General features: G+C 42.3%; 1 protein-coding gene across 1 annotated transcript; it reads right to left on the reverse strand.

The window, feature by feature from the left end:
• Positions 1 to 1,719: 1,719 nt before the first annotated feature.
• fgd5b (FYVE, RhoGEF and PH domain containing 5b) lies at positions 1,720 to 21,721 on the reverse strand. The gene is made up of 21 exons (XM_069679037.1): positions 21,677 to 21,721; positions 18,274 to 20,824; positions 13,029 to 13,182; positions 12,615 to 12,673; positions 12,492 to 12,522; positions 12,095 to 12,246; positions 11,778 to 11,934; positions 10,404 to 10,494; positions 10,272 to 10,322; positions 9,768 to 9,826; positions 8,135 to 8,206; positions 7,839 to 7,907; positions 6,268 to 6,351; positions 5,926 to 6,005; positions 5,648 to 5,744; positions 5,379 to 5,516; positions 5,142 to 5,244; positions 4,381 to 4,517; positions 4,126 to 4,251; positions 3,808 to 3,962; positions 1,720 to 2,733 (listed from the first exon to the last, which is right to left on the reverse strand). Exons 1-21 carry the CDS (start codon positions 21,684 to 21,686, stop codon positions 2,697 to 2,699), a joined length of 4,413 nt encoding a protein of 1,470 aa, XP_069535138.1. The 5' UTR covers positions 21,687 to 21,721; the 3' UTR covers positions 1,720 to 2,696.
• Between the last annotated feature and the right edge of the window lie 5,819 nt (positions 21,722 to 27,540).

The following is a 27,540-nucleotide window of genomic DNA, read 5'->3' on the forward strand; positions in this document are numbered from 1 at the left end:
AAGCACGACATGGACTCCATGTTTAGGCAACAGGGATAATAAATGTTCAGTCAGAGGTGCAGAGCGTGCTGAAGGCTGCGTGTTTTTCTCTGTGTGTCCTGTAGAGAGAGAGAGTGCTATTTAAAGCTAAGGGGAGGTGGAATAGGTGTAACATTGACTTGGCAGTGTGGGCTGAAAAGAGTTTGCAAAGTGGGACATATGAGTGCGTCTCTATTCTTCCAGCCTTTCCACATCTTTTTTTCTCTCTCCCTCTCTCCCCGCCGAGGAAGACAAGAAAAGGTGCAGACCCAGAAATGTCAAGTCAATGTCAAGTGGACACGGCGCTTTTCCCATATGTCCTATTTCTCAGCATTTTTTTAATCTTTGGCTATTATGTAATGAAATCTTTCCTTTCCCCCTGAGGATCAGCCGCCCACACAACCCTATGAAAGATGAGAAGGCATGCTTTTGTAACTCACAACATGAACACAAACATTGCACTGTCTTCTCAGACTTCAACTGAAAACGGCCAGAAAGTTTCTCAGTGTGAGTTTGTCATTAAAAAGTTTAAGGTTAAAAATGCCACAGATGAAGAAGAAAAATATGTGGCACCAGTTTTTAATGATTCCTGAGGCTGAGCACATATAACAGAGCTGAGAGCGTCCGACCTTATTGAGTAGGCTGTGTGTGTATGATTGATTATTTGCTTCTCTCTGCATCGCTCCTGCCCGCAGCGATATGGACGTAAGCTCGGATTATGACACTGTTGCTGCCCCACTGTAAAGAAAAAATCTTTTTCACCATCTGGCGACTGCAAGCTTTCATCATTTGATTTTTTCAAAATGAATGAGCACACGGAGGAGAGCGTCTGTACATCGCTGTGTTAACTCAAAGTGAAGGGTTTCCTGTTTCTGCTGCATGGTATGACACGATAAACATAAGCAGAAGTATGTTAAAAATACAAGAATGGCAGCTCCGTTTTACATAATGAAGCTGACAGACATCACTTCTGTATTCATGCAAAGTGGGTGCGGTAACTACTTAGTTTGAGTGTTAAGATTAAAAACTCTAAAGTGCACTGAACTACAGCCAATCAGGAGACGTTATCCCAGCAGGAGGATTCAGTGAGAAGGAACAGGTGCAGGGAGTGTGGGATGATATAAAGACTGTAGTTTGTAAGGAATTTGTGTTTTGTGTCATAACCAACAGCGAAGTAGTGAAGCCACCGAGAGGGGAGAGAACAGAAATGGGGCTAGAGAGGGAGAGCAGTGTGATGAATGATCTGTCCTCTATATAGGACGGGGGTATGAGCAACTTTTCAGGAGCCCCAGAAAGCAAACTTTCTGCCTGAAAACATTCTGGGTCAGGAATCCTCAGGGAGGAGACGAGAAGCAGAGCAGGCCTGGCCTTTCTTTGGCCGCGCTGCACACTGGCCTGTGTGTCACTCTGTCTCCCAGAGCAGCACCAAGTGTGATCTAAAACACACGGCCGGCCTGGCACTTCATCAGAGCAGACCGCACATGGACTACATGTCAGAACAGAAGATATGCTTATAAATAGTGTGTTCAATTTGAGTGCAAACTGTTGGGCAGAGTAAAGGCTAATGTTTCCATCTTTAATGTATTTACTGAGCTCCATTAGCGGGGACACGCTGACAGGAAGTCGATGACGGTCTGTCTGAACTGAATTTTAATGTTTAGCCCACTTGCCATCTGGAGGATAGAAACAACGCAAAGACTGTTTTTATTGTTATAGTATCTTTACTTTGCTTGTAAAATAACAGTGTTAGAATATAGAAACAAAAGTACAGTACAAAGTCCAGGACACTGATCATGTAGATCAATGAGATCAGTTATTCGAGGTTGAATCCAGGACGAATCTGTGCATATCTGGATGTTGATGCTCCCTACAAATAAGAATTTACATTCTTCGTGTTTATTTAAAACTTCAAAGACATGATTTGCAAGACTCATATTTCTTTTTTAGGAACATTTCCTTAAATATCATTTTAAAAAAGCATATCAACTATTCATTCACTGGCAGGACGATCTCCAACGTTACAGTACATGACAAAGCAACAGACACATCTATACATATTAAGTTACTCATTCTTTGATGCAGCCTGTGCTTTAAAACATTAGTCATAGAGATGCTTTTAATCCAGTGGAAGAGCGCATGTAGAAATGAAGGCATAACTAATATATACTCATCAGGCCACTGCAGATTCGGGTCTTTTTGATTGTGATTTAAATGTATCACTGTTTCTTCAGCCTCCAGGGAAGCGGCAGTACAATGCCTGTGTGTTTGTTCAGTTTGTTAAATGATTGAGTGAAGTGGTTTTGAAATAGTTTACATGTGTAGAATGAGTTGGAATCATACCTTTCTTTCTCAACAATCTACAATGTCGCTGATCAGGGATAAAATACAGGTCACATGAGTGTACTGTTCAGCACTGGCAGGTATCTGGGCCAACGCCTGTCGAGGCTCTCGGCGTCACACCTGCTGCAGCAGCAGGCAGGGGACACAGGAGGGTGACAAAGTAGGTAATCATGTCCCCTCTCAAAGAACATCACGTCTCCTTTTATTCAGTCCAGCCGGGCAAGATATAACTTGCCGACATGATCAAATAATCGTCCCTGTTTGGTTTCACAGTCGGTTCGTTGCAGAAGAAAGGCTTCAGACTTCTATTTCCGGCCTCCTACCCGGAGCAGCTGATCCTATAAAACTGTGGCTTCCTCCATGGCATTTACCCACCTGCGTGAGGAGAGGATCTGACATTAGGAACAAAACAACATGATCCGCAGTTGTGTCAAAAAAGTATTTTCAGTCTGCTTTCCCTTCAAACTATCAATCCTGTGGATGTCAGCATGACCTTTAGCCGCTTTATTGGCTGAGCTCATTTTAAAGAATGCTTCTCAATTTGAAAAATGTGTAGTGTTTTAAGTTGCACAACTTTTGTGTTTCACAAACTCAGCCCACACACTGCTGCTTGTGTTTGTTGAAGCCCATGTTTATATTTCTGCATTTAGGCGTACATGTTTGCCTACGGGTCATTAAAAAGCTGTGGAAGTCATGTTTTGTCTTTGTTTGGTGTCAAGTTTTCATTTCCTGTTTTATTTTGTCACTCACCCCTCCCTCTTGCTTTACTTCCTGCCTTGTGTGTTTCCCCACTTGTTTGATTGTGTGCCCTTCCCTGATTTCTTTCACCTACTCCTTGATTAGTCCCACCTGTGCCTGATTAGCCTCACCCTCCCAGTGTATTAAAGGGGCCATATCTTTTAAATGTATGTTCTCATATTTTGCATGCGTTTCACATTTTTGGGCGTTTATTGTTCACAGTGAAAAAGTGAAAATTGCAGAATCACATGTTTAAAAAGGTCGCCTCTGAAATGGGCCGTTCAGAACAGCTGCAGGTTTCTATGTAGAACCTTGCTTTGGCTGAAATCAACCAATCATCATTCACCGTCGTTCACCTCAGGCTGCCTTCTTGCACTAGCTTTTAGTCAAGTCGTTAAGATTTCAGTTTACTATTCTGATACCTCCTGGCCATTCTGGCTTGTACATATAAGGCCGAATGACCGATCCTAGAGCAGCCAATGTTTTCTACAGCTTTGGAGTGACAGTGCAGTGCTTCCTGGGGGAGGGGCTACGCGGTCCACTCCAAATACTGTCAGCAATATCGTGGCTAAGGTCTAACCTTTGAATGGCAAAACTGCTTGTTCGTATCTCAAACATGTCCCCTTTAAGACTTTTTTTCCCTGTTTGTTTATCAGCACATCTGATCATCCGTATATTTTCAATCTCTAATCATGTAAAAATGCGTCTCACCTCTGGGCTGTGCAGTTGTCCGTGGCTTTAAAGGTGTAATACAAAGTGTTTTTGTGGTAAAGCTGGAAGATGTTGGCCTCCTCCTCTCCCTCCTGTCGGTCAGGTAGCTTCACTGTGAATCCCAGCAGAGGCAAACTCTCGGATGCAACTTTTTCCTGCAGACGGAGAATTCATCAGAGAACAGAAATAGATTAGAGAAGTAGCTGCAGGCATTTCAGTACTTTCAGTTATTTGTTGATGGCTGATGACCTTACTGTCTTGCTGTGTGGTATGAATGTGTGGTGTTTAGGTTAAAGGGGAGTGCATGTTTCCCCTCACCTCCTGGGCTCTGTAGGTGTAAAGCACCTTGTCTTTTAGGAGGAACCACAGTCTCTTCCAGCTCCTCTTGCTCTTCTTGCTGCACTGTAGACTGCCACTGATGGAGCCTTCCTCGGACACAGTCGCCTGCACAACATGAGAACAGGAAGTGGCTGATTATGTTACTGTTAGAAAATACTGTAGTAATCCACATTGTGCTGTGAACACAACCCTCTCTGAAGAGATATAAAGGCACATTTAGTAGGTGTAGTGTACCTGGTTGAAGGAGGCGGTGCCTTTGCGATGTCTCCAGATGTTTGGAGGATGAATGTTTTGGAACACAGCAGAAAGAGGACGACTGGAGCGGTTTGGACGAGGGCTGCCCTTACCTGACAGCGCACACACATCTCCCCCTGCAGAAACACAATTTAACCACAGCAGAGACTAGACTGTAGACGCCCACACTTACTTATCAAGATGGTAGGTGAATTGCGCAAAGTAGTGCATGAAATATACTGCAGCAAAGGCCATAAGCTTCTTTGTTGAATCATAATATGGATATGTATGACTAAAAATGGGAACTATGCAGTTTGATTAAACATTTATTTTCTCACAAAGGTGAAATGTGTTGATGGAAAGGGTTAGTGTTAGGGTTTCTTTACAAATTAACCTCAGCTTCTGCGTTGTAGCTGTCTGTATATTATATGCATATTAATACAGGTCGGTTTACTTTTGCTTAAAGGGCATGTGTGATACATTTTACATGATCCTCATCCTATACCCAGAGTCATTTGATCCTTTCACACATAACTTTTAACTGTCAATGATGTATTTGCAGTAATAGTGGCAATTTCTCCTTTTATTTCTCCTTTTTTCAACTTTTTTTGTACTTCTTCTTTTCCAAAATCTCTGTCTAACTTCAGCCCCACGATCCTCCTGTTTAGCCTGATGCTGGGTCTTTCACTGCTAAACATGCTGCCCCTCCTGGTTATAAGAAGAACCGTAAAGAAATATATTTAATGTCACATCTTTCTCACCTCTCTTCTTGAGCTCGTTGTAACAGTGATCACACACTTTGGCCATGCGGTCATTCATGTATTTCAGTGGATATCTGTTCCTGGAGCAGCTCCGACAAACAATCTGTGTCAAACACAACATAAAATCACCTCGGGCACATTCAAAACATTGGGAGAAAAAAGTAAGTGCATTCAGCTATGACAGAATCTTCCTGTTTAACAAATGTTAAAGCACTGTATTATTTGCGTGTGACTCACCTTCCCGCAGCTGTGGCAGTGGTGTCTACGCAGGGTGAGGCTGAAGTCTGAGTTGCAGTTCATGCACATCATCACCTGTGAGACTGAAACAAGTGTGGGAGCTTTCTCTCCTAAAGACAGACGCAGGCAATCTCTGGCCTAAAACAAACACACAAAGAAATTCACAGTCACACTGAAAAGATTCCTTACATATCAGTCACACCATGGTTGGCTGAATATAATAGACTCATGGTCGAACAAGTGACTGAAAAACAGAAGAGTTTGCTCACCTCTCCTGGGCTGCTGCTGAACGTTGCAGATCCCCTGTCATGTTCAGTCACAGAGCGGCTCAGAGTGTAAAACCAGTCCTCTCTTTCAATGAAGGAACTGCATAAAAAAACACTGATCTGTTATCACTAGAATATAATTTATCAATACATGAATCATTAACACAACATATGCACACCATCAGCTGCAGGAGAAAGCATATTCTCAGAGGTTTTAACCCTGTCATCACTGTCATTAGACATGGTCTATTATTCAAGTATTCGAGTACAGTGTCACCTACCTTGCAGACAAAGTGATGGAGATGTCTGCTCCCTCAATCCTCAGTGCATTTAGGGCATTTTCTATGATGGGTTTACTGACCTGAGGAATGGGTAAAAACATAAATCAAATACCAGAAAAACTGAGCGAAAGTTAAGTGCAAAAAATTTGCAGTCTGACAGCAGGGGAACGGCACACTTTCACGTTCTCCAAACAGATGAATGATTCAATTAAATATTTTTAAATGTATACTATTTTATATTTTAATGGCTGTACATTTCTGTGTTGGAATGGTGCTTTCAGCTTGAATTGCTCCTGGGAGTTTCAAAGGTGGTTAAATAGATCAGTTAATGAAGACTCTGACCTTTAGCCCAGTGAGCGGCAGCGTATTCTTCAGTCTGTATTTCCCGTCCTGCTGAGGGTAGGTGTACAGCAGCACATCATTCATCTGACAACAGACACAGACAGCACTCATTACTCACAGTCAATCTGCAGCACAGCGACCAGAGGACATGTACAGGATAACATAAGTAAGCAGTCACACCCAGACGTCATTGCTCATGTGTGTGCACTAACTCTCCAGTAGGTGGCACTCTAAGCTAATACAAAAATTCACTTCCTATCTAGTCACACAGTTGATTCACCAATGGGTAAAAATTCACCAAACTGTGTGCATGTTTTGTCTTATTTTTTCACCAGGTTAACCAGGACACACACACTTAAATATGACACTTGTTTTCACTTTCAATTCAGCATCAAACTGCAAAATGATTCATGTGCAGTGTTAAAAAGAAAGTTTCTCTGAGCCCACATTAAATCTGACTTAAAGATGGGAACACGCAGGCATGAATTTGTGACTTTAAAACTAGTCTGGAAGATTACGGTCCAATTTAAGACTTACATAAGTGCAATGTTGGAACATAAAGCCATCAGACATACACTGAGAACGAACTTTTTTGTAATGCGACACAATGTGTGATTATTCACCAGCTCCAGATTCTTTAATAAGAGTGGTTGATGTGATAGATAAAAATTTGTGTGCATAAAAAACCTGTTCTGGTGGATCTTTAAATGTACGATTTTTACGACCGTACATGAATGCAACACTTCAGTAAATAGATATCACAGTTGATATCAAAATGCATCATTACCCTCTGTATTATTTTTTTTACAGTGAGTCATTTAAATCTCTGTCCCTGTGTGTTTTACTACACCGACATTAATAAACAGTGATAACTTGTAAACTGGCGGGATTAGATTTCCGCAGCGATGATTACCGGCATTCCTCCAGAAGAGACGTTTACGAGCTTTTTTTAGTGTTTAGCTCAGACCACAAATTTGGTAAATGCACCAGGAGGGAAAAGCTTTGATGATGCTCTGTGGATCACATGCAAAGGCGTTTAATTTTCTAGTGTCTCTTGATTATCACATTTCAGGCCTGTCTCCCTAGTACAGAGGGTTCTCTTTGACTCGGTTTTATATTCTCTATTTCATTAAGTTAGTTTTGTGTTGACCTTGTTCTGACAGGTGGTGAAAAATGACATTGTTACCTCGTTTATACTTTATCAACTGGATCTATGCGTCTGTCTCCCTGATTACTTTATCATCATCATAGTCAGCTGAGGGCACTTTTAATACTATTTATCCATTTTCTCATAGAAGTTCACAGGTGGACATGAATCCCTTGGTATACAAGAATCTGGTGTTGACCTTCCCTGTGCTGTCAGTAAAGAACCGGCTCAGGAAGTCAGCATTCAGAAACATCCTGTCAGGAAACCCTGCTCTTAATAGCTCAGTCTGGTCACAGAAACAGACCAGACAGAAAAGGCCTCGCTCCATGTATTGACCTGGCTGTAGATACACGATGAAGCAAATATAAAAACTTAGTAAGTACACTGGAACATGTGTCCGTATCAAACAGGAAGCAGTGTTTACCAAAAACAGGTGGCGGGGCTGTCGACTCTTCCTGCTGACCTTCATCAGAGTGCCCTCCTTCACAAACACCTGATTCAAAATAAAAAACATACACAGGATCAGATCAAGGTTAACATTAAAGTGTAATCATCATAGCATATGACGTGAATCTTTAATTTTTAATGCTGTTTATAAAAGCAGGCTGCCCGGGGATTCCCAGCTGAATGATTGTGTAAAGGGCAGCAGAGGGGTGGTGCAGGGCAGACAGGGTGGGTTGGTGGTTTAAAACAGAAACAATGCTGTTATCAGAGTCGTACCCTGCCAGGCTGCAGCAGGTCTCGCTGGCCGAGTACACTGTACTCGATGTTGACCAGACGCAACAAGTTCTCCTGAGAGACAGAGAGGGAAGAGAAGAAAATGAGACGCCAAAATAAGACATTTCAGTAACTTTCCTGTTAGCTCCGAACTACTTTAAAGACTCCCTTTGTTTTCACAGAGTTGGGTGAAGCAAGTCATACATAGTTATATGAATAATGAGACAGACTGTTCAGAAATGTCACCATTTGGCATAAGACTATAACTATAACTACTCTACACAGCCATGTGTAAGTGTTGAGGTTGCTTCATTAGCATGTAGCATGCTAATAATGACAATGCTAACATGTATATCTGGTATAGTCACCATCTCAGCTCAGTGTTAGCATGCTAACATGTGCTAATTAGCATTAAGAACAAACAAGCTGTGAGGCCGATGAGATTAGTGTTTCAAATTTCATACGTTCTTGGTAATAAATCAAATATTTGATAACAAACCTGACATTTGTGCTTGAATATAAGTTAAGGGATCCAAAAAGCATTTTATGGTAAGTCGTCAAACAACTGGCGAGACATTTTACTCTAAACTATAGGCGTCAATCTCATGGATATGATAAAGGGAAAGCTGGGGGGGTTATAAAAGTCATAAAGGTTCATCCACCAGGGACTATAATGTCTGGACCAAATATCATAGCAACCCATATTGTAGAGATATTTTTAGTCTGGACCAAAGATTTAGTAGACTGACAGAATGTCTTAAGTGTTTTCACTGTCGAAGTTTGGTGTCCTGAAAGTGTTTAACCTTAAGTGGAGAGTATGATTTAGATTTAAATCCTAACACTTCAAATAGGAAATCGTCTCTAGTTGTATCATTTTGATAATTTGTTGTGGTGGAGTTGTTCTCACATTTCTTCCTCTGGGTACATTTAGTTAAATCTGACCTGTAAATAGTGACGCTACATCTAATCGGTTAGCATTAAATGTTCCTTCTCGAACATTCTGTGTAGGACCTAAACTTTAAAGTCGAGATGAAACAGCATTTCGAGAGTATCTAGCTTCCATATCGTGACGTATTTCCGAGTGAAACAGGACGCGCACGCGGGACATATCATTGGAGGGATTTGATTTGATCGTTGAGAAGTGGGCGTAGACAGACGTTCTCCACAGCGCAGTAGCTAGCTAACTGACCGAACGTTCTTGGTGCGTTGATTGGTTGAAATTGGTTGGTTCTAGCCTACGAAAGCACACGGGATATTTTTTTTTTTACAGGAAGAAAAAATGATCGGATGTTGATATAAGAATACGAAGAAATTGATTTTCTGTATTTTTTTGGCCAATATTGTCAAATAGTCACAATATTACCGGGGATGTGATCTAAAAGGATTAAAATTACATTTTTCATTTCACCTCGACTTAAAATAGATGGTTCGGGAGGAAAGATCTTAAAGGTGACTCCAGATTTGGTTTTCATTCATGTAAAGAATTCGACTCTTTTCAAACCAGACCATTTTTGATGCACAGAAACGACCAAGTATGATGCAAAGGGACTCTATTTGTGTTTTAAAATCTATGTATTAGGTGCAAATGTTTGTTTGATGGTTTGAAGAGTTTAATCTGCAAACACACGACACTCACCCCGTGTTTTAAGCTGTCGTTTGCTTGATCTGCAATGTCAGACACAACCGCCACAGCAGCTGTTTGAGACAAACACAGAGGCAGAGGAAACAGGTAAGACTAAAAATCAACACATTCACAATGAATACGCGTAACTGTGGGAATGTTTCTTTGTTATTTGTCTGTAGAACGCCATCAAACATGAAACTCAGGAGCCTGGATATGTCCACTAAACTTATACAGTACTCCCTTATTGAAGATAAGAGAGAGTTTTGCTGCACCGTGCCTTCTCATGAATTACACATTGCAGTCGTCACATAAGAAGAGCTGAAATGACTGCTTGGTGGGTCGCCACCGCAAACAAAAAAATCTAAATTGGCTCTCTCATGGCCATCTCTCCGTGCCAAATGAGCACAAATAAATTCTCTGAAAAGTCAGAGGCACAAACACGGGCCGGCACGGCTCCCCTGTGAGTCACAGTGAGCTGCCTCTGTCCGCATTGCACACGCTGTTTGTTTACCGTACCCTGGGTGTCTTCATATTCCTGGGAATCAGGGGACAGGTTGTTCAGGTAATCTGTGAAAGGAGAGAGAAGGAAATGATTGCAGCCACTATGAGTAGAATATACTTTATAAAGAACACTAACACAGGACTCACCGGTGAGGAGCATGCGGTACTGAGCGACACGCACGATGACCTGCAGGAGCTGATGTTTCAGAGACACTTTCTCCCCGGCTGGACTCTGCTGCTGATGGAAATTAAACGTATAAAACATTGTGATGGTGTCATTGCTGCTCATAACGGCCAGATATCCTGCAGACAAGCGACATACGCTCGGTCAGACTTGAAACAGTCAGAGGACGTCAATGATATGTAACGAGTTTCACATTTAAAACTCAAATTTCTGAGCTCTTAATCGATGACGCAGGTACATGAGATTACTGCACTGACATTAATACACAAGGAGCTTAAAAAAAATCTGCAGGCTTTTAAACATGGCTGCCCTTAAATCAGAGAGAGAAAACTGCCCCGTGCTGCAAAGACTTTCTGCTACGTCCTCTCCTCTGTGGTCAATAAACTGAAGGAAAATATTGAAAACTCCTCTGTCCATGGCCGGATAACATTTAATATTACATAGTAAAGAGATGCTGCCATCCCTGTTGAATTGTCAAGCATATAATTTTATATGTTTCATATTTTAAACTTATCAACTTAATGGCTTCTGCGGCTGACTGGTTTAGAAAACGCTGTCTTGTGTCTGTCGGTTTAATTGAGGCTAATTATAACTCCTCACTAAAGTTTATTGTTCAGAGCTTAAAGAAGCAGCTGGGGAAAGACGCCGACATCAATTTTAAGATTCCCCTGTTTTTAAGGAGACGTCAGCATTTAATTATCGTTCTGAGTGGCTCATAACAAACATATTTGTTCTTAAATCTAAACATGAGGTCTATATTTCTCCTCTGGGTGTCATGACTGTTTCCTTTAACAGCCAAAAACACTGTAGCTGTTGCTTTAAATTAAATTACCACTTTTATTCACTGGGCTGCCTTTTGCTCAAAGCTTTAAGGGTTTGCATCTGTAAGTCTCAAGGGCTCTTTTCTGTCTCAAACGCCAACATAACACACGCGCTTTATCTTTTTCACTGCACGCAAGTCACACTTACACAAACACACACAGAACACTGCTCATAAGAGATCATGTGCAGAGAGAAATATCGCTGTTGATGAGAATCGAATAAGTGAGGTTGAAACAAAAGCTTAGCAAAATGCACTTTCTGTATCAAACTGTGTTTTGTTCTTGTGTTTGTTTACCAAAATATAATAATTACGTGACAAAAATCTATAAAAAAGGCTGCACGTACATTTTGCAGTTATGACCTTGGCCTTGTCGTGAGTACAGATTTTATTCGCAGTCTATTTTTATCCTTGTTTGTGTTTGTATTACTCTACTCAACAAATAAGGAGATTTAAATTTGGTTTGTTGTTGATTGTATTGTTTTTGTTAAGAGTTTGGAAGGACTGTAGGACTGACCTCAAACTGGTGAACAATGGCTGCAAAGGCAGGCGAGGTTCGGCAGCTGTCCTCCAGCAGGCTCATACTCCGGTCGTAGTGGCCGATGTAAGTGGTAAAAGCCAAAAACTCTGCTTTTCTGCACAGGAAGATGTCTGCGATCCTCTGGCTCTCCTCCCTGAGTGATTACCAAAAAAAAAAGTGAGAGGATGGAGGAGAAGCAGCACGCACCGTTCCTCAGATTACATGTAACGCTCTATTAGTTGCACTAATGTGTTCACAGAAGAGTGTGGAAGGTGATTCATTTTCAACAGCGTGGGACAGTGCAAGCGCCTCACCAGTGCCGTATTCTGTTCTCCAGCTCGTTGAGGATTCTGCGGTGCAGCGTGTAAACATCGGGCAGCTCATTGAGGATCTCTCGAAGCCTCTCTTCATCTAACACGGGATCTCCCTCGTCCCCGACTGCTGCTCCCACCGCTTCCCGGAAGTCCTGGCGCACGGGCGAGCGTGGAGGAACAGTTACTTTTTATGTTCAAAATCAAACTCATATTCACTAAAGTCTGCATGTGTGCCTCTGTTTTTTCTTCCCCTTTTCTGCAATAGTATAACAAGGTAATATCTGACTGCAGGGACCACATGAGATAGGAAACAGACTTTTAATTCCCTCATATTTAAATAGATACATGAGAATTGTTTTGCAATGGTGAATTATAAGTGTGTAAATGCCTCACTTACTTCCTGGAGGAGCTTTAGGGCTTTCACGTGTCTGTGAACAGAGAAACAGAAAGGGGAACCTGATTACTTTAGCCCAACAAGATAAGATGTTTGATAAGTATAATTAGTTTACGTGTAACTTACAATCTCTCTGTGTCCACCAGGTCTTTTGCGATGTAAAAGGCTCTGGATCGGCCATCAGGCTGTAAACAATCATATTATTTACTTGCAATAGGCCCGGGGTTAGACAGAGCTGAAGCATTTTGGCACCAGTTCAACAAATATAACTGTCTCTTCCCTCCGCATCGTCTCTCAGCGGCTATCACACTCTAAATAATGAGGACGGCCGTGTAGTAGCCCATTAACCTCCATTAACCCGCATTAAAATCCTGACTTGTGTGGGCAATCCTTGTAGTTGCCCAAGGTGAAAAACAGTTTTGTTGTGTTGTGTTCTTCAGATAAGTCGTAATTTCTGCCTAGTGTTTGAGAAAAGGTTACATCTGCAAAATGTTGGCTCCTAAAAACAAATTAAATCATCTTTTAAAGGATAGGATTTACCTGTCTGTCATAGCTGCAGTCTGCACCTGCCTCTTCCTCCTCTGAGGTGCGTCCTTGGTCTTCCTCAATCGCCCTCTCTTGCCGTACGTCGCCCACTGAAACGGTCTGCGGAGCGAGAGCCACCGAACACACGTTGTAGGCTTCTGTGTAGGCACTGGTGAGAGAGAAGGGGTAGTATGGTTAAAAGAGTAAACATATGCACTTTATACACAATTATGTGTATACAGCAGGTACAGACACATACAGACAGACAATGAGGCGCTGTGATTTCTTGGCTGCACATGGCAAAGAAATTATAATTGCTGAGGGAACATCTGAGACAGTCCAGTGGTTCCCAACTTTTTTCATGTAAACAACTCAAATAGAGAAATGTCAACGGTTCAAGCACAAAGTAATTTTTCTCCTAAGATTGTTTTGTTTTGAAGGAACAGATTGACATTTGGATTTTTTTTATGTTTGTGCTTCTTTTTTTTTGTTTTTAAGAGAGATTTATATATAAGAAAATCAACACCACTCTCATGTCTGTTCAGTCTGTATGAAGCTACAGCAAGCAGAGAGTTGGCTTAGCTTAGCATAAAGACTGGTAACGGGGAAACAGCTAACCTGACTCAGATATAACAAAAGCCTCCTTTCTGCATACTTAAAGCTTCTAAATCAACTTGTTACGTTTTGTTTCGCAGAGAGTTAGCTTAGCTTAGCATAAAGACTGGTAACGGGGAAACAGCTAACATGAAACAGATGTAACAAAAGCCTTGTATCAGCACCTCTTAAAGCCTTTAAATCAACTTGTTACCTTTTGTTTTGCAGAGTTAGCTTAGCTTAGCATAAAGACTGTAAACAGATAGAAACAGCTAGCCTAATGCAGATGAAAGCAAAAGCCTCCTTTCAGCACTCAAAAAGCTCATAAATCAAGATGTTACACTTCCCCCTTTTTTGTTTTTATGCTAAGCTAAGCTAACTGGCGGCTGGTTTTAGCTTCATTTAACTGCACTAACATATTGTGATATAGATCCTGTCATCACAGCTGGAGAACAAATAGTCTGGTGTATTTCCCAATGTCCAATTCTTCATTTAATGGTATTAAGGGCCCTGAAAATGTGAAAGTATTCAGTATTTCAAAGGAGCTAACTTTTTTTTAAATAGAAAATACAGTGTCCTTCATTTTAATTTCTTTAATCATCCTGGTGTTTCCTGACTAAATTCGACTTATCAGTTTTACAGTATGAACTGTGTCCTGTCCTCAAGCCTTGCTCCATGAAAGAATAAATTACATGAATATTACTGAACCAACCAAGCCATCCTTACGGTACTTATCGTTGCGATCGTCTACATTGAAATATCACAGTAATAAACATATTCGGCGTTAGAAGAAAATGTGAATAGATAAAACATTGCAGATCCAGAGAAACCAATAAACCGACCCCGAAAGGCCTGCGGTGACGACTGTACCCAACTAAAGATGCACGTCGGTATTTCATGCTACGAGATTCTCTTCTGCAGGGAGCCCAAATGAATATGCTAATGACTGCAGCTCAGTGGGGGGTGTAAACTATGCAAATAAAAACACATCCTTAAGTTACAGTAGAGCTGCTGTCGTCCTCTTTGTGACCAATTGCCTTGCCAGTGTTCCTGCCATGTTTCACTCCAAGCACCAGTGGATTTAACCCCACTGAGATGCAAATTAGCTGCGCATGAACAACATATGTGAGCAGTTCAGGTCTCTGCATCACACACATTAGAGCTGCACGGTCCATTACTGCTAAGGGGATCAAACTTTGGATGAGATATCAGGGGGAGCTTGAACCACACAGTACACGCACAGAACTATATTAGGCTTTTATATCACTCCGACAAAAACTGCCTCTGTCACTCCTCCCGCCATGTTGTACAAAGGCTGAAGGCGAAATCTACGGCGATAAATTACAGAAGGAGATAAGAAATAGTCATTTTCTCTTTGCCTCAGGTTTGTTACAGGGACGGCAGTGATGGGGCAACAACGGCAACAATCTCCCAACTATGATCTGCTAATATTGCCCCTTCAGGCTGCTGTAAAACTAACAGCCTCAACCGCCGACTCCGGTGTCCAACTCGATATTGCTTTGCTGTGATTACAGGCGCTGCTGTATCACCGCAAGCTCAAAGTGTGGAGAAAGATAACCTGCCGTCTTTTTCATAGAAAGTTCAGGTTCTTACACGGAGGCCTGTTAATGTTGCAGTTGTGTTGTGATACTAAACAGACTTCAGAATAACCTCACCTGCTAAATGAGTGTATAATGTTTTACCATACTTTGAAGTCTTACCTGCCCTAATTTGAACTCAAAGGAGTATGTGGAGAAAGTATTTTTCAGATTCATATTCAGCTATTATTGAGCTAAGACTGCATGGTATGGATTACAAATTATGGGAGCCAGCAGGAATGCAGGGCAACATCAACTTAGGTAGAATATTCTTCTGCCTATTTGCACGTGATTTTTGTCTTGCCTGCTGCCTGTAAAGACAATATTAGTTTTAGAGGGAGACACATCGATGAGCTCACAGTTAGGACTTAATGTACTTTAATGATTTATCCTACCTATTTTTGTATGCCATTAATTTTAGGCACTCACGGTATTCACAACAAGGCCAAGATCATTTTTATTATCTGTACAATTGGGCTCACTTTGAAGTCTGATACACAGTATTTATGATTTAAGATTAAGATCGCATGTATTGCAGTATTACTTAAGTGTCTTTTCACACTTCATTAGCAAAATGGGAAAAAAAACATACTTCTGTGGCTCAGAGGTAGTGTGGGTTGCCCACCAATCAGGAGGTTGGTGGTTCAATCCCCAGCTCCTTCTGTTTACATGTCGAATTATCTTTGTGCAAGATACCAAACACCAAACAGCTCCCAAAGGCATAGCCATGAATGAGTGGCATGTATGAATGTGTGTGAATGATTAGCTAATTTGTGACCTTGTGTTGCGCTACATTAGTGTGTGAATGTATGAAAGGGTGAATGTTGTGTAAAAGTGCCTTTAATGTTTAGAAAACTACAAACACACTATGTAAATACAGTCCATTTACCATTTCTAATTGTGCAATATTATAAGATTATAATTTGGGCAGGATGATGTGCATAAAAAACATAATGGAAAATCAGTTTGTGTAGGCATCTCTGCTTTACTTTATTGTTGTGCTGGTTTGACATTTTACATTTATCTCTACCTCTGTCAATAGCTATTGCACCATAATGCAATTGTGTAATATTTTTGATTAATTGTGCAGCCCTACTTATTATTGATGTCAAAAACAAATTGCTTGTTTGAAAAAAAACATGGCACACATGTTGTTGTGACTGAAGCCGGAGGACGGCAGCACCAGCAGAGTGAAGTAGAAGATAAAATAAAGAATGTGTATTTACTTACTTTTTAGTACAAAATAAACAACATTAAGTTTTATATACTCAGCAATATTTTCACAAAAAATGTCTTTTAAAGCCTTAACTTTACGGTATTTTGCGCACATATGACGGCCATGAAGATGAGAGGAAGTACTGCAGTGAACATCTGCTGACTACAGAACATACTGAGATGGTATCTTAGCTTGTTGTTCTGGTCTGCTTAGAGAAGAGCAATGACTCCACAATGCTCGGACTATTAATCATCCTGAGCGGCCGGTATGATATGGGTACAGCCACCAGGAACGCAGGGGGGGATGGGTTAATGTTACAACAGCATGGCTGATCATACCAACAAATAACAGCACACTAGAGAGACGGGAGGATCTACCTACAGCATCAACACCGGATCCTGTTTTTGCTCTGAAAAAGATGATTTATGAATAAAACCAGCCTGTTTTCACTTAGATCTGAAGAGACCACCCCCATCACCACCATCACCTTCAGTGCTTCTTTCTCTACCACCCAACATGCCCCAACAACACACAGACACATGGAAACTGAGTACCTACATCCTATAGAGGAAAGCTACTGCACTGTCCTCCCTACCACTGATCTCCACATCCATGTCCACTGCGATCGCAGCATCAGGGGACTCAACATAATAAATAGGTATAAATCCTCCTCCCCAGGGGCATTGTTAAACCCTCACAATGTCCGAGCAGTAATAAAAAAGACTTGTGCTCAGTGTAAAAGACGGCAAAGATCAGTAATATTATGTCCGGCAGCGTAAATCTACACAAAGACACACCTACATTTGCACACAGTAGCGAGATGCATGGCTCTGAGAGGGGGTAATGTCTGTCTGAACACTTTGGTTAAAACTGAAATATCACAACAACTTTTGGCTAGATGACACTAACATTTTGAGCAGACATTAATGGTCCACAGAGGATGTATTCTACTGACTTTGGAGATGTATTACTTGTCTTAAACCTCTTTAAAACATTTAGGCGCAAAGGGCGTCCACCACTGTATCCTCCTCTTGGCCTCTAGGGGGGTCTGCTTGATTCAAGTGAGAATAATTTGTTCTTCTTCTTGTCTTCTTAAAACTCCAGACATTTTCCAGACAGTCAGGTCTTGACATTGTCCGGACTTGCCCTTTAACACATGTAGCACACAGTGGGAGATTGGCGATGTGGGATGTGTTCTCAATTACTGGAAATACTCTGTTTGGTTTAGGGGAAGGGGGGTGCCTGGGTGGACTAGCAGAAGAAGGAGGACTCTGCCGTAATGGTGACTACTTTTGTGTTGATATCAACACAGCATGCATAAGGATGTATCCGCAATTCAAACGCAAAAGAAAAAGAGTTTGAACGGCATTATCAACATGCCCACTCTCTCTGTGGTCTATAAAATTACCTGGACAATGTGTTCAGCTCATTTGGACATCTGGCAAGGTAAAGACTGTCTAAAGTCTGGGTCAACAAATTCAGATATTTGCTTTCTCACATGCAGCCACCCCAGGTAATGTCAGAACATTTTCAAGAGTGCAGTGCATGTGTGAAATGGGCTTTGGTTAGCATAGAAGACCTCCTGGTACCTCAAGCCAACCCCTGATGCTGTATGATCAAATCACTTGTGCTGAAGCTCCAGCAGCACAGGACATGTTCATACCTAGACCTTTTCTGTACTCCATCATCAGCTCAAAAGTTAAGTTTGTTCACAGCTTCTGTTGATAACCAAATACCTGTTAAACTAGTTACAGTCCATCAGCCTCAGCTGTTCTATGTTATAAGAGCATGGACATGGCCAACCTCACAGAGCTTCTATCATGGCTTTAGACTCTTAATCATGCTTACATACCTTTCTGTTTCCTGTTCAGATGACTGAGTTTTACTCTGAAACCCAGGAAGGCTGCTCATGTCCACATACCCATCAGTATCGTTGGCAGAGGACAGAATTCGATTGGGGCGGTCAAAGAAGTCTGTAAAGGGTGGCTGTCGGACGGGCCTGCGCTGTGGAACCTGCAGGTTCTCGTAGTCCGAGCTGATGGCAGGAACATTCTCGTAGTCTGAGGTATCTGTGTTGGGAAAGGAGATGGAGCGAGGCTTGGTCAGAGGAAGAGATGTGGAAGGCACACGGGAGCGGTCCTCAAAGGACTCCACCCGGATGACGCTGCGATTAAGGAAGGCCACAGAGTTCCCTTTTCTTTTGCTGTCCTTGTAGAACAAGAAGGTGGAAGCTGGGTCAGATGAAAAATGAGGTTTACTGCGTGAGTTAAGCTGTGGAGAGTTGTTTGTGCTGTGTCTATCAGGATCCAGCAGTCTGCTGGGCATGTGGTGGCTGGAATCCACTGAGGACCTAAAGGAGGGCGGACTGACATCCATCACAGGCTTACTCTCCGTTTTCCGCCTAAATTTAAGCATCAGGAAGCGCTTAATAGAGGATTTCTTTTTCCTGTTTTTCTCCAACGAGTCTCCTTCGACAAAAAGTGAGGGGGAACTCTTTGTAATGGGCCTCTTGGTGATGTAGGCCAGGTCAAATGGAGGAGGGATGTCCACCACAGATGTCGGAGTGGACTGGCCACTGGAAGATAGAGGTGAGCACCGGGAGAAGCTTCCAGATGAACAAATGGCACCTCCTTGTCTTGGGGATCCCTCCCTGTAGCTGTAGACACCCAAAGACGTGTCCTGTCCCTCCACAGAGAGGGAGCGGGGGTACAGGGACAAATAGTGGGGTTTGTTGTAGCTCTTGTGATGCATTGAGCTTAACATGGGGCTGCTGCTCATTGCGGGTTGTCCGAATCCACTCATGTAAGGCTTATGAACAAACTGCACTCCCATCTCAGACACATTATTATTAATGCGGTGTGACATTGAGCGGGAGCGCAACTCTGTAGTTCTCTTATAAAAAGGAAAAACATTTTCACCCTCTGAGCTGTGCCCTGGCTCCTCGTAGATATGATCATCGCTGATGTCCTGCTCCGTGTCAGTGGTGTCGTCCAGAAACGGCACAATGTGACCCTCCAGGTCTTCCTCGTCCCTGAAGACATCAGAATCATTCGGGGAAAGCAGCTGGCTTTCTGATAGGGAAGAAGTCAGGGAGCTGTCAGTGTTTGTTGGCACTGAGATGGACACCAGCCTGAACCTTGGCTGGTAGTCCAAGTGATTCAGCAAAACCTCAGCTGTATGAGCTCTGGGTTCTTCACTTTTGACAGTCATCCTTTCCTGATATGTTCTTGCCATGTTTTCATCACCGTTTAGGCCGCTGTACCCATTGTTACCAAGCTCCACGTAATCCGCAGAGGACATGCACTCCGGTTGTCCATTTTCTGCCTTTTCCTCACATTCCTTGGCCGATACTCCACTGCTGCTTCCAGACAAAAGCTTCTGTGGCATGAGTCGACTCTCTGGTAGCCCATGAGCTTTATTATTCCTTAGTATCATCTCTCTGTTGATGATGTCTTCTGAAGAAACGTAATAAGGTTCATGAGTTGGATCATCCTCCAAAGCAACATGTCTCTTACTTGTATCACAAACCTGCTCATAAAAGCTAATGTCCTGTAGGCTTTCGCTCTTCTCCTTCATTTTATCACATCTAAATTTCAGGATTTCACAAGTGATGCCATAATCAGGAGTAGATTCGCTTTCTTTCTCCTCTCCATCGGTTAGAACAACTTTTATATCAGCATCATTGATAAGAAGATCAGGTTCATCGGTGAGGGACTCGGTCAAATCATCTCCTGTTTCATCCTCCTTGATTTGGACCTTTTCCTGCCTCTCTTTCATTAGCTGATCTTCAGCTGAATAGCATCCTGCCTCCTCATCAATGCTATTAACAGAAATGTCTCCCATTGAGAGACCATCTGTGTCAGCCAGTGCCTCCCCTGCGTCACAACCTTCGGCTTCCATGTCCTCCGCCATGTCTGTGTCGGCCATTTCCACCACCTCCTCAGAGTCAGCCGTGAGTCCAGCATCACTGACCCAAAGTGTTTCCAGGGAGTCTACCTCCTCTGTTAGAGCGCTGTCAGTTAACCTCCAGTCTTCATCCATCTTCTGAATCACGTCTTCTTCCTCTTCCCCTTCCACCTCAATCATCTTTCCGTCCTCCGCCCCCCATGACCCATTCTCTAAATCATTTTGTGGTTGTAGGTTGTAGGTGTTAAAAGGTTTCTCTTCAACAACATTGTTTAGACCGTTCTCCGCCTCATGCTCTTCATCAACCTCGCCATCTGTAGTGAGCGAGCTGCCATTAATGCATTTCCCCTGGTTGCCATTAAGCTCTGGTGTGACTTTAGGTTTCGGGGCTATTGAGGGCTTTGGACCCCTGGCTGCGGACATGAGTGGGGAGGGCCACTTCAGGCTGGCGTGACAAACAAATCTTGGCTTTGGCGCAACAGAAGGCTTGGTGCAGTCTGAGAGAACAACAGGAAAAGGAAACTGTAAGATTATGTGCTTTAAAATAGCCTACAGGTCAGCTGTATTGTGTCCCTGTGACCTAAAGCTGCTAAAATTATAGATATTGGCATGTGATTGCAGTTTGACCAATTTGTTCATGAAAATATTTGCTGGAGAACTAATCAGGCAAAATATCAAATGTCATCCGCCCTCACACATTCCAGAAAGAGCTAATCAAACTAAGAAAGGGTGGTAAAAGGGCATAATAATGGACCTTAAATGAGTAATGTTCCTCTTTACATCCTTTGAGAAAGAATACAAGAAAATCTAAGGGATTTCCCTGACTCATTTCCTGTGATTGAAGCGAGAGAACCCCCTTTTAAGCTGCCTTGAGAATAATACTTTTAACTACAGCAAAGGAGAGTGAGGAAAGTACAGCACCTAGCCAAAAATAAGAAAAGATACTTTGCTTAAATACATAGTTTATATTGTTACTAAATAAATGGGCATTAGAGCCGCAGACAACTGCAAAGGCTGCAGGAAGGTTCAAAATGTTTGCTTGAGTTTTTACACCCAAATAAGCTCCATAGGTGATGTTGAAACCATTTTATTCTCTCAAAGGTATGAAGTGATTAATTTAGCGGCAGAGTACTGCCCTCTCTGCTCTGACATCAAGCCTGAAACACTCTTTGCTTTGCTTCCGGCCATCTATCCATAGAAATGTAAGAAATTAGAACACATGCTGAAAACTACAACTCAGCTGTTTGCTTAATCCTCTCTGGCTCATAATATACTTAATTGCTTAAAATATTTAAAAGCGACCGGCTGTTTAAAAAACACCCTCGTTCATTGGAAAAAAAATATCTCACCTGTGTTCATTTTTGCGAAACGACCTTCTCCAACATCTCGTCCACGAAAGCAGCGTCGACACGCACAATTTGAAATAACGTGTAAAGAGACAAACTCAGTTAAACTGTCCAAACAGAGCGTGTAAGAGAGTGAAACTGACTGAACACAGCTCTGTCTATCTTCCTCTGAGAGCGAGACGCTGCTCAGCTGATCAGTTTGTGCGTCCCGGAGCGCGCGCAGGACGCGACTGGAAACCTAATGGAGAGAAAAGCTCGATCTGCGCTCTGCATATTGCACACTCCAGGATCCTACAGCAGCAGCAGCAGCAGGGCCAGTCAAGTGTTGAAAATGTTACCTTCTGCTTTCATTTGCTGACTTAAAGTATTTTTTAAAAAGTCAACAGTTATTACAAAAACGTAAAAAAGCGAATGCTGCCATTAAGAACATTAAAAACACAATGTTAGAACCAACACGTCACGGTTTTTTAGTCTTGGATGCGTGGGTGATTGGCCCAATCAGTGAGGGGTGGAGTTGACCTGTTCCAAAGGGTAAAAAGTTAATAAATGGTAGATAAAATATGTAGCAGAATAAGGCTTACTAGATTGGAACAACCTTTATTGTAAAGAGTAGGCGAACTGACTGTTTGCACATTTACAACTGCAGACTTTAAGGTAAAAAAATAATCATTCATTTCTGACCTAAATTTAAATAAACACTTTATAAATAAATAAATAATAATTTCCCCACATTTAAAAGAGCCCATTTAGTTGAATTCACCATAAGGTCTGTAATGTTAGTTCTGTGAAGTTTGTTTAAATAAAGTTATGTCCATAAGAAAACAATACATCCTCAGACATCAGCTGTTTCTGGACTAATTTATCGTAAAGCTCAAATCTGATCTCTTTCTGATGTTAGAAGTCAGCTCTCTTTCATTGATGAACCTGCCGCGTTTCCCCGGACACCCTCTGACTGTCAGATTGGTACACAACATGCTCTTTTCTACATAACAGGAAACTGCTCTCCCTGTTTCCTGCTCAACCCAACTTCACATCCTTCGCAGCTTATGGACATGGAGCTCACATTTAACCCCTGGGTGGATTAACTGTGACTCACTGCTGGTGAAGAAAGGAAAGCTATATATACTCCTGAATAGTGGTCAGTTGGTGATGATTTATTACACCAAAACAGTATACCTATACAAGCATAAAAACATGGAGATTTAAACAGCAGAAGGAGAGAGAAAGAGAGAATCCACACCAACACTTAATCCGTTTTCTATTTGGTATACCATAATGAACCTATCCCACACTACAGAGTTACCCAATTTAGGCCATGAGTGTGATCAGATGTCCCAGAGTAACATACAGAGCTCTCAGAGAGGCTCAGCCAAACAGCACAGTGTAGCATGAGCTTCCCCAGCTTTCCCAGGCAGCATGCAAAGGTTTTCTGTTGATGAGATGAACAGAACAATGATGAACCACAAGAAAATCTATTGGCACCTTTGTCCAGAGCTGCTGGCGTATTATTGTAAATATTTCATCTGTAATTAACTCCCTAATACTGTTCTGTTACTAAATTGTTAATAAGGCCTATGAACACACTGAAGTCTAAATACTTTAAACAGTAACATAGAAGAATACTTCTTTCGCTGTGCTCTGCTTGAGAGCAGCGTTGTCACTAACAGAGTGTTTGGCTCATTGAAAAACATTATGTGGCCGCACCTTTGACTGCCTTCATGTTGGTGCAATAATTGCGTTTTCATACTGAGTCAATAAACGTGGAGGAAGGCGGGCTCTGCAGTCTGCAGCGCCGGAGAATAATGACGGGTCCTCCTAACAACACGACGACATGACGACATGTTTTCAGATGAGGGGTGAAAAATTAAACTGGTAATGTTGATGACTGTGGTCCGATAAGGCTCTTTCATTCCTACTGATGATGCAAATCTTTTTTTAAAAATCATCACAAAATATACTTTAATTTTGAATAAAAGTCTGGGCACCTTTCTCTTCTACTTTGCTCCTCAATACACAGTGGATTTGTTGTTTAATACACAATTGTGCTCTAGTGTTCAACAGGACAGAATGTTTGAACAAAGGAACAACGCTTATGTGTTTTTGGACAACAATGGAGATCTATGGGACAGAGGAATAAGCTGCACTACACCACAATTTACTGTTGGTTTTGCTCATTTTAATATCTCCAGACTAATCCTTTAGTTGTTGAGGAATTCCTCTCAATACAACACTTGAAACTACAGTTTCTTGGAGTATAAGTATGTTTCCTTCAACCTGCTGAACTGCAATGCAAAGGAAATAAACAGGACCCCAAGTGTCCTGTTTACGTGGATTTCTCTCATGAGGGTTGGGATGTAGGCAGGTCAGACATCTACAGCCGTGACACACTGAATGTGTACAGCAACATTATTAAACAATGATATAGTTTAGAAAAACAATTCAAGCCTCCAGCAGCCAAACCCTGAGGTCCATCTCTGGCTGTGTGTCTCCTGTTTGCGTCAGGCGAGGAAAGAGTGCGTCTCCTCCTCTCTCCTGCTCTGAGGTGAAACAATGAGTCTGGGGCTTAAAAAAGGAACTCCATCTTGATATACTCCTTCCTGTGACTGTTTTCAAGTCTTTCAGCAAAACTGGAGCGCAGAGGGCGTAGTCGCCGAACTGAAAGGATAACTCCAGTTATTTTCAACCTGGGCCTCATTGTCCTATTTTCTGTCGTCATCAAGGTTTTTATTAAATCGTCACTTACCTCAATAAAGCATCTCCAGTTAACAAGAATCCCCAAAATGTTGACCAATTTCTTGGTCGTCTTTAATCACTTGTTACTTCTATTTAATAGGAAGAATTTAAGTCCATTCTTTCTCTTACAAATCGCATAAACAATGAGAGGAAAAACTGATGCACAGAGTATCATTGGACAGGAATATTGACTTGAGTGATGCTTCTGTCAACGTTGAGTCCTGCAGCAGGAACAAACTCTTGTGTCATGGCTGTCTAATTTTAGTTTCTTTACATCGTGACGAGGAAGAAAACACAGCTGGAGGGTTGTTTTTGTTCTTCTGTGAGAACTTTCTGACGAAGTACACAATGGGAAAAGTTCTGACAAAGGAACGCTTTACAAGGCCTGGTGGCTGCATTTAATAAACGCCAGGTGGTGCTTAACAAGGCCCGGTTATGACCAACAGAAAGAGTAGAATTATTTAAAAATGTCTATATATTTATCAAGTACAAATTCACGTGTTTCATAGTGAAACCAGTTTTTATTCAAGATTAAAGTTTATTTAGGACCTTCGAGGACTTTGAGCAGTATCCCTATAAAGTTGCTGTCTGAAACATCATCACCAAACAGCGTCCCTATGCTCAGAGGATACTAGCAGGATTTGGCAACAAATGCAGGTAATCAAGAAGGACAAAAGAGACCCCCACCCAATCTTCCTTGATAAGTTTCAGGTCCCCACGAACTCTCAGAATCCTTCAATGGTTTCTTTTTACCACAGCCCATCACTGCACTGTTCAAGTCCTACTTCCAAGACCTGCAATGTACGACACGACAGTTGAATTCTCTTCAACAATGCAGACGTTTGAAGTAGGTATCATGGTTAGGTTGCACAATCTCAACCCTTGCCTTCACAATGGCAGTGGAAGTTCACAGTAGGGCCTCTGGATGGCTCGTGGATGATGAAAGAACTAAGGCCATGTCCACACGGAGACGGGTTTAGGAGTAAACGCCAAAGTTTTTTGTCGTATGGTCGTTTCGTCCACACGGAACTGGCGTTTCAGGAGCCCGTATACGCTAATTTTTGAAACCACCTCCCAGAGTGGATAAATCCCTAAACGCCACCCTGGCGTTTCTGTGTGTACAGCCTATACGGATCTTTCTTGAACCGCGCCACCACCACCAACAACAACAACTACTATGGCGGACTACAGTGTTGCGCTCGTTCTGCAGAAGCTACTTAGCTTGATATCGCTATTACAGCAAAATCTTCTTCTCCTCGTCCACCACCGCCAGCAAGAAAAGGACATGGAGAACAGCATACGTCAAATGCTCTTTGATCCATGGTCTTTTTTGTTACACTTATAGTTACACTTATACGCATGCTCTATTTCTTCTTCTCTGGTTTGTTGTATTTGTGTGACTGGGTTACAGCGCCACCCACAGGCCGGTTCTATATATTACAGCGTTTCAGCGGTTTCGTGGGGACGCAAACATTTCCTGAGACGGCGCCGTGTTTACGGAAAACTTTTTCAAAACGAAGTGGGCATCCGTCTCTGTGTGGACATGGCCTAAGGCTGTCCATATATTCCCTATCACGGAATACATGACAACATGACACTCTGACTACTACTGCATTGTGTCACAAGCATCAACTTGGAAACCTGCACGAGAACATTTTGAATCTTGAAGCATCTCCAGAGCAAAGGGTTGGCTTACAGACAACAAGATCTGCATAGGTTAAGATCTGATACCAACAGCGTCCGAGCCGAGCATCCTATCAAAAGTCTGGGCAGATGGTGCAATACAAGCTGCTAAGACAAAGGACAGCCGCAGCAGCCAAGGCAGACTTCGTCAATCATCTTGAGAACATCACAGTTCCCTGCTTCTCGAGAAACTGAAGCTCTGGTGCCTACAGTTTGGAATCCTCCCATGAATAATGTGGCCACTTATGGTCTTTCAGGTCCAAATAACAACTGCTGAGAAGATGGAGCGAACCACTATCTTAGAGGTGAAAAATAGTTCAGTTTGAACCAATGGTTCAATGGTTCAACTGTCTGAGCAAGGGCTTCTACAGCAAAGGGTTTTGCCAATCCTATGAAAAGTGCAAAAATCAACACCATCCGATGCAGTCCAGTAAGCCACATTTGTCCTAAATAGAGACATCTGTTGCAAGCCCACAGGGGAAAATGAGGCTTGGGAATGGCAGCAAATGAATCAACTTGGTAAAAGGAAAAGCTGTCGGAGAATTGCATAGGTATCTCCATTGCTAGGTAGGGACAATGAAAGCAACCGACAGGCGTTGATAGGAGAAAGATGTTTGGGGTTGCGGCACTTGCTCTTTGAAGACTAGATGATCACAAGGTACAGCATCAGGTCAACCTCCTCGGTGAGGCCAGCAGGCACTCAGAAATCCTGTAACTACGTCTTCTCATAGAAGCACCTTCCATAACAACGTCATGTACAACAATGTTTGTCCTCCCAGGATTCTCCTGAAATACATTTGAATTACAGATTGATCTCACCTGAAGCTGTTGGTCGTCTGAGAGGAGGACGTCCACTTCCTCTAGCACACCTCTGATGAGTATCCCTTCTGCCTTTCTTTCAAGTTGCTGCACCCACTCCTTCAAGAGATTTACATGCAGTACCCTACTGGAGCATGGCTGCCCTGGGGTTTATACATGGTATTTGTTAAGTAAGTGCCTGAGTTTGTTTAGGACCTCAAACGGTCCTTACCACTTTGCTAATAGTTTGTTTTCATCAGTGGTGAGGAGCACTAGCACTTTCTGTCCTGGGTCGAAGGACCTTTGCCCGGCTGAGCCCCTCTATGTAATTGGGCAAGCTAACTCATTTTCTCCAGTCGGTCTCTCATCTCGAAAACATATAATATAATGTTAACAGATCCCATCCTTTGCTTGTCTCAATCCCAAATCTTTCTCAGAGGGAGAGAGGCCCACAAACTTCATGCCCGTAGAAAAGTTCAAAAGTAAAGAATCCAGTGGAGGATTGAGGAACCCCCCTGTAGGCAAAGAGGAGGTATGGCAGCTACTGATCCCAGCCTGTACCACTGTTGTTCACAAACATCTGTAGCATCTGTTTCAGCGTCTGGTTAAACAGCTTCTTAAGTCCATCAGTTTGGGAATTATATAGCATGAGG

The sequence above is a fragment of the Semicossyphus pulcher genome, unplaced genomic scaffold (assembly GCF_022749685.1).
Source record: "Semicossyphus pulcher isolate SPU_LCO1_2020_fin unplaced genomic scaffold, fSemPul1.0.p SCAF_3, whole genome shotgun sequence".
Classification (NCBI taxonomy): Eukaryota; Metazoa; Chordata; class Actinopteri; order Labriformes; family Labridae; genus Semicossyphus; species Semicossyphus pulcher.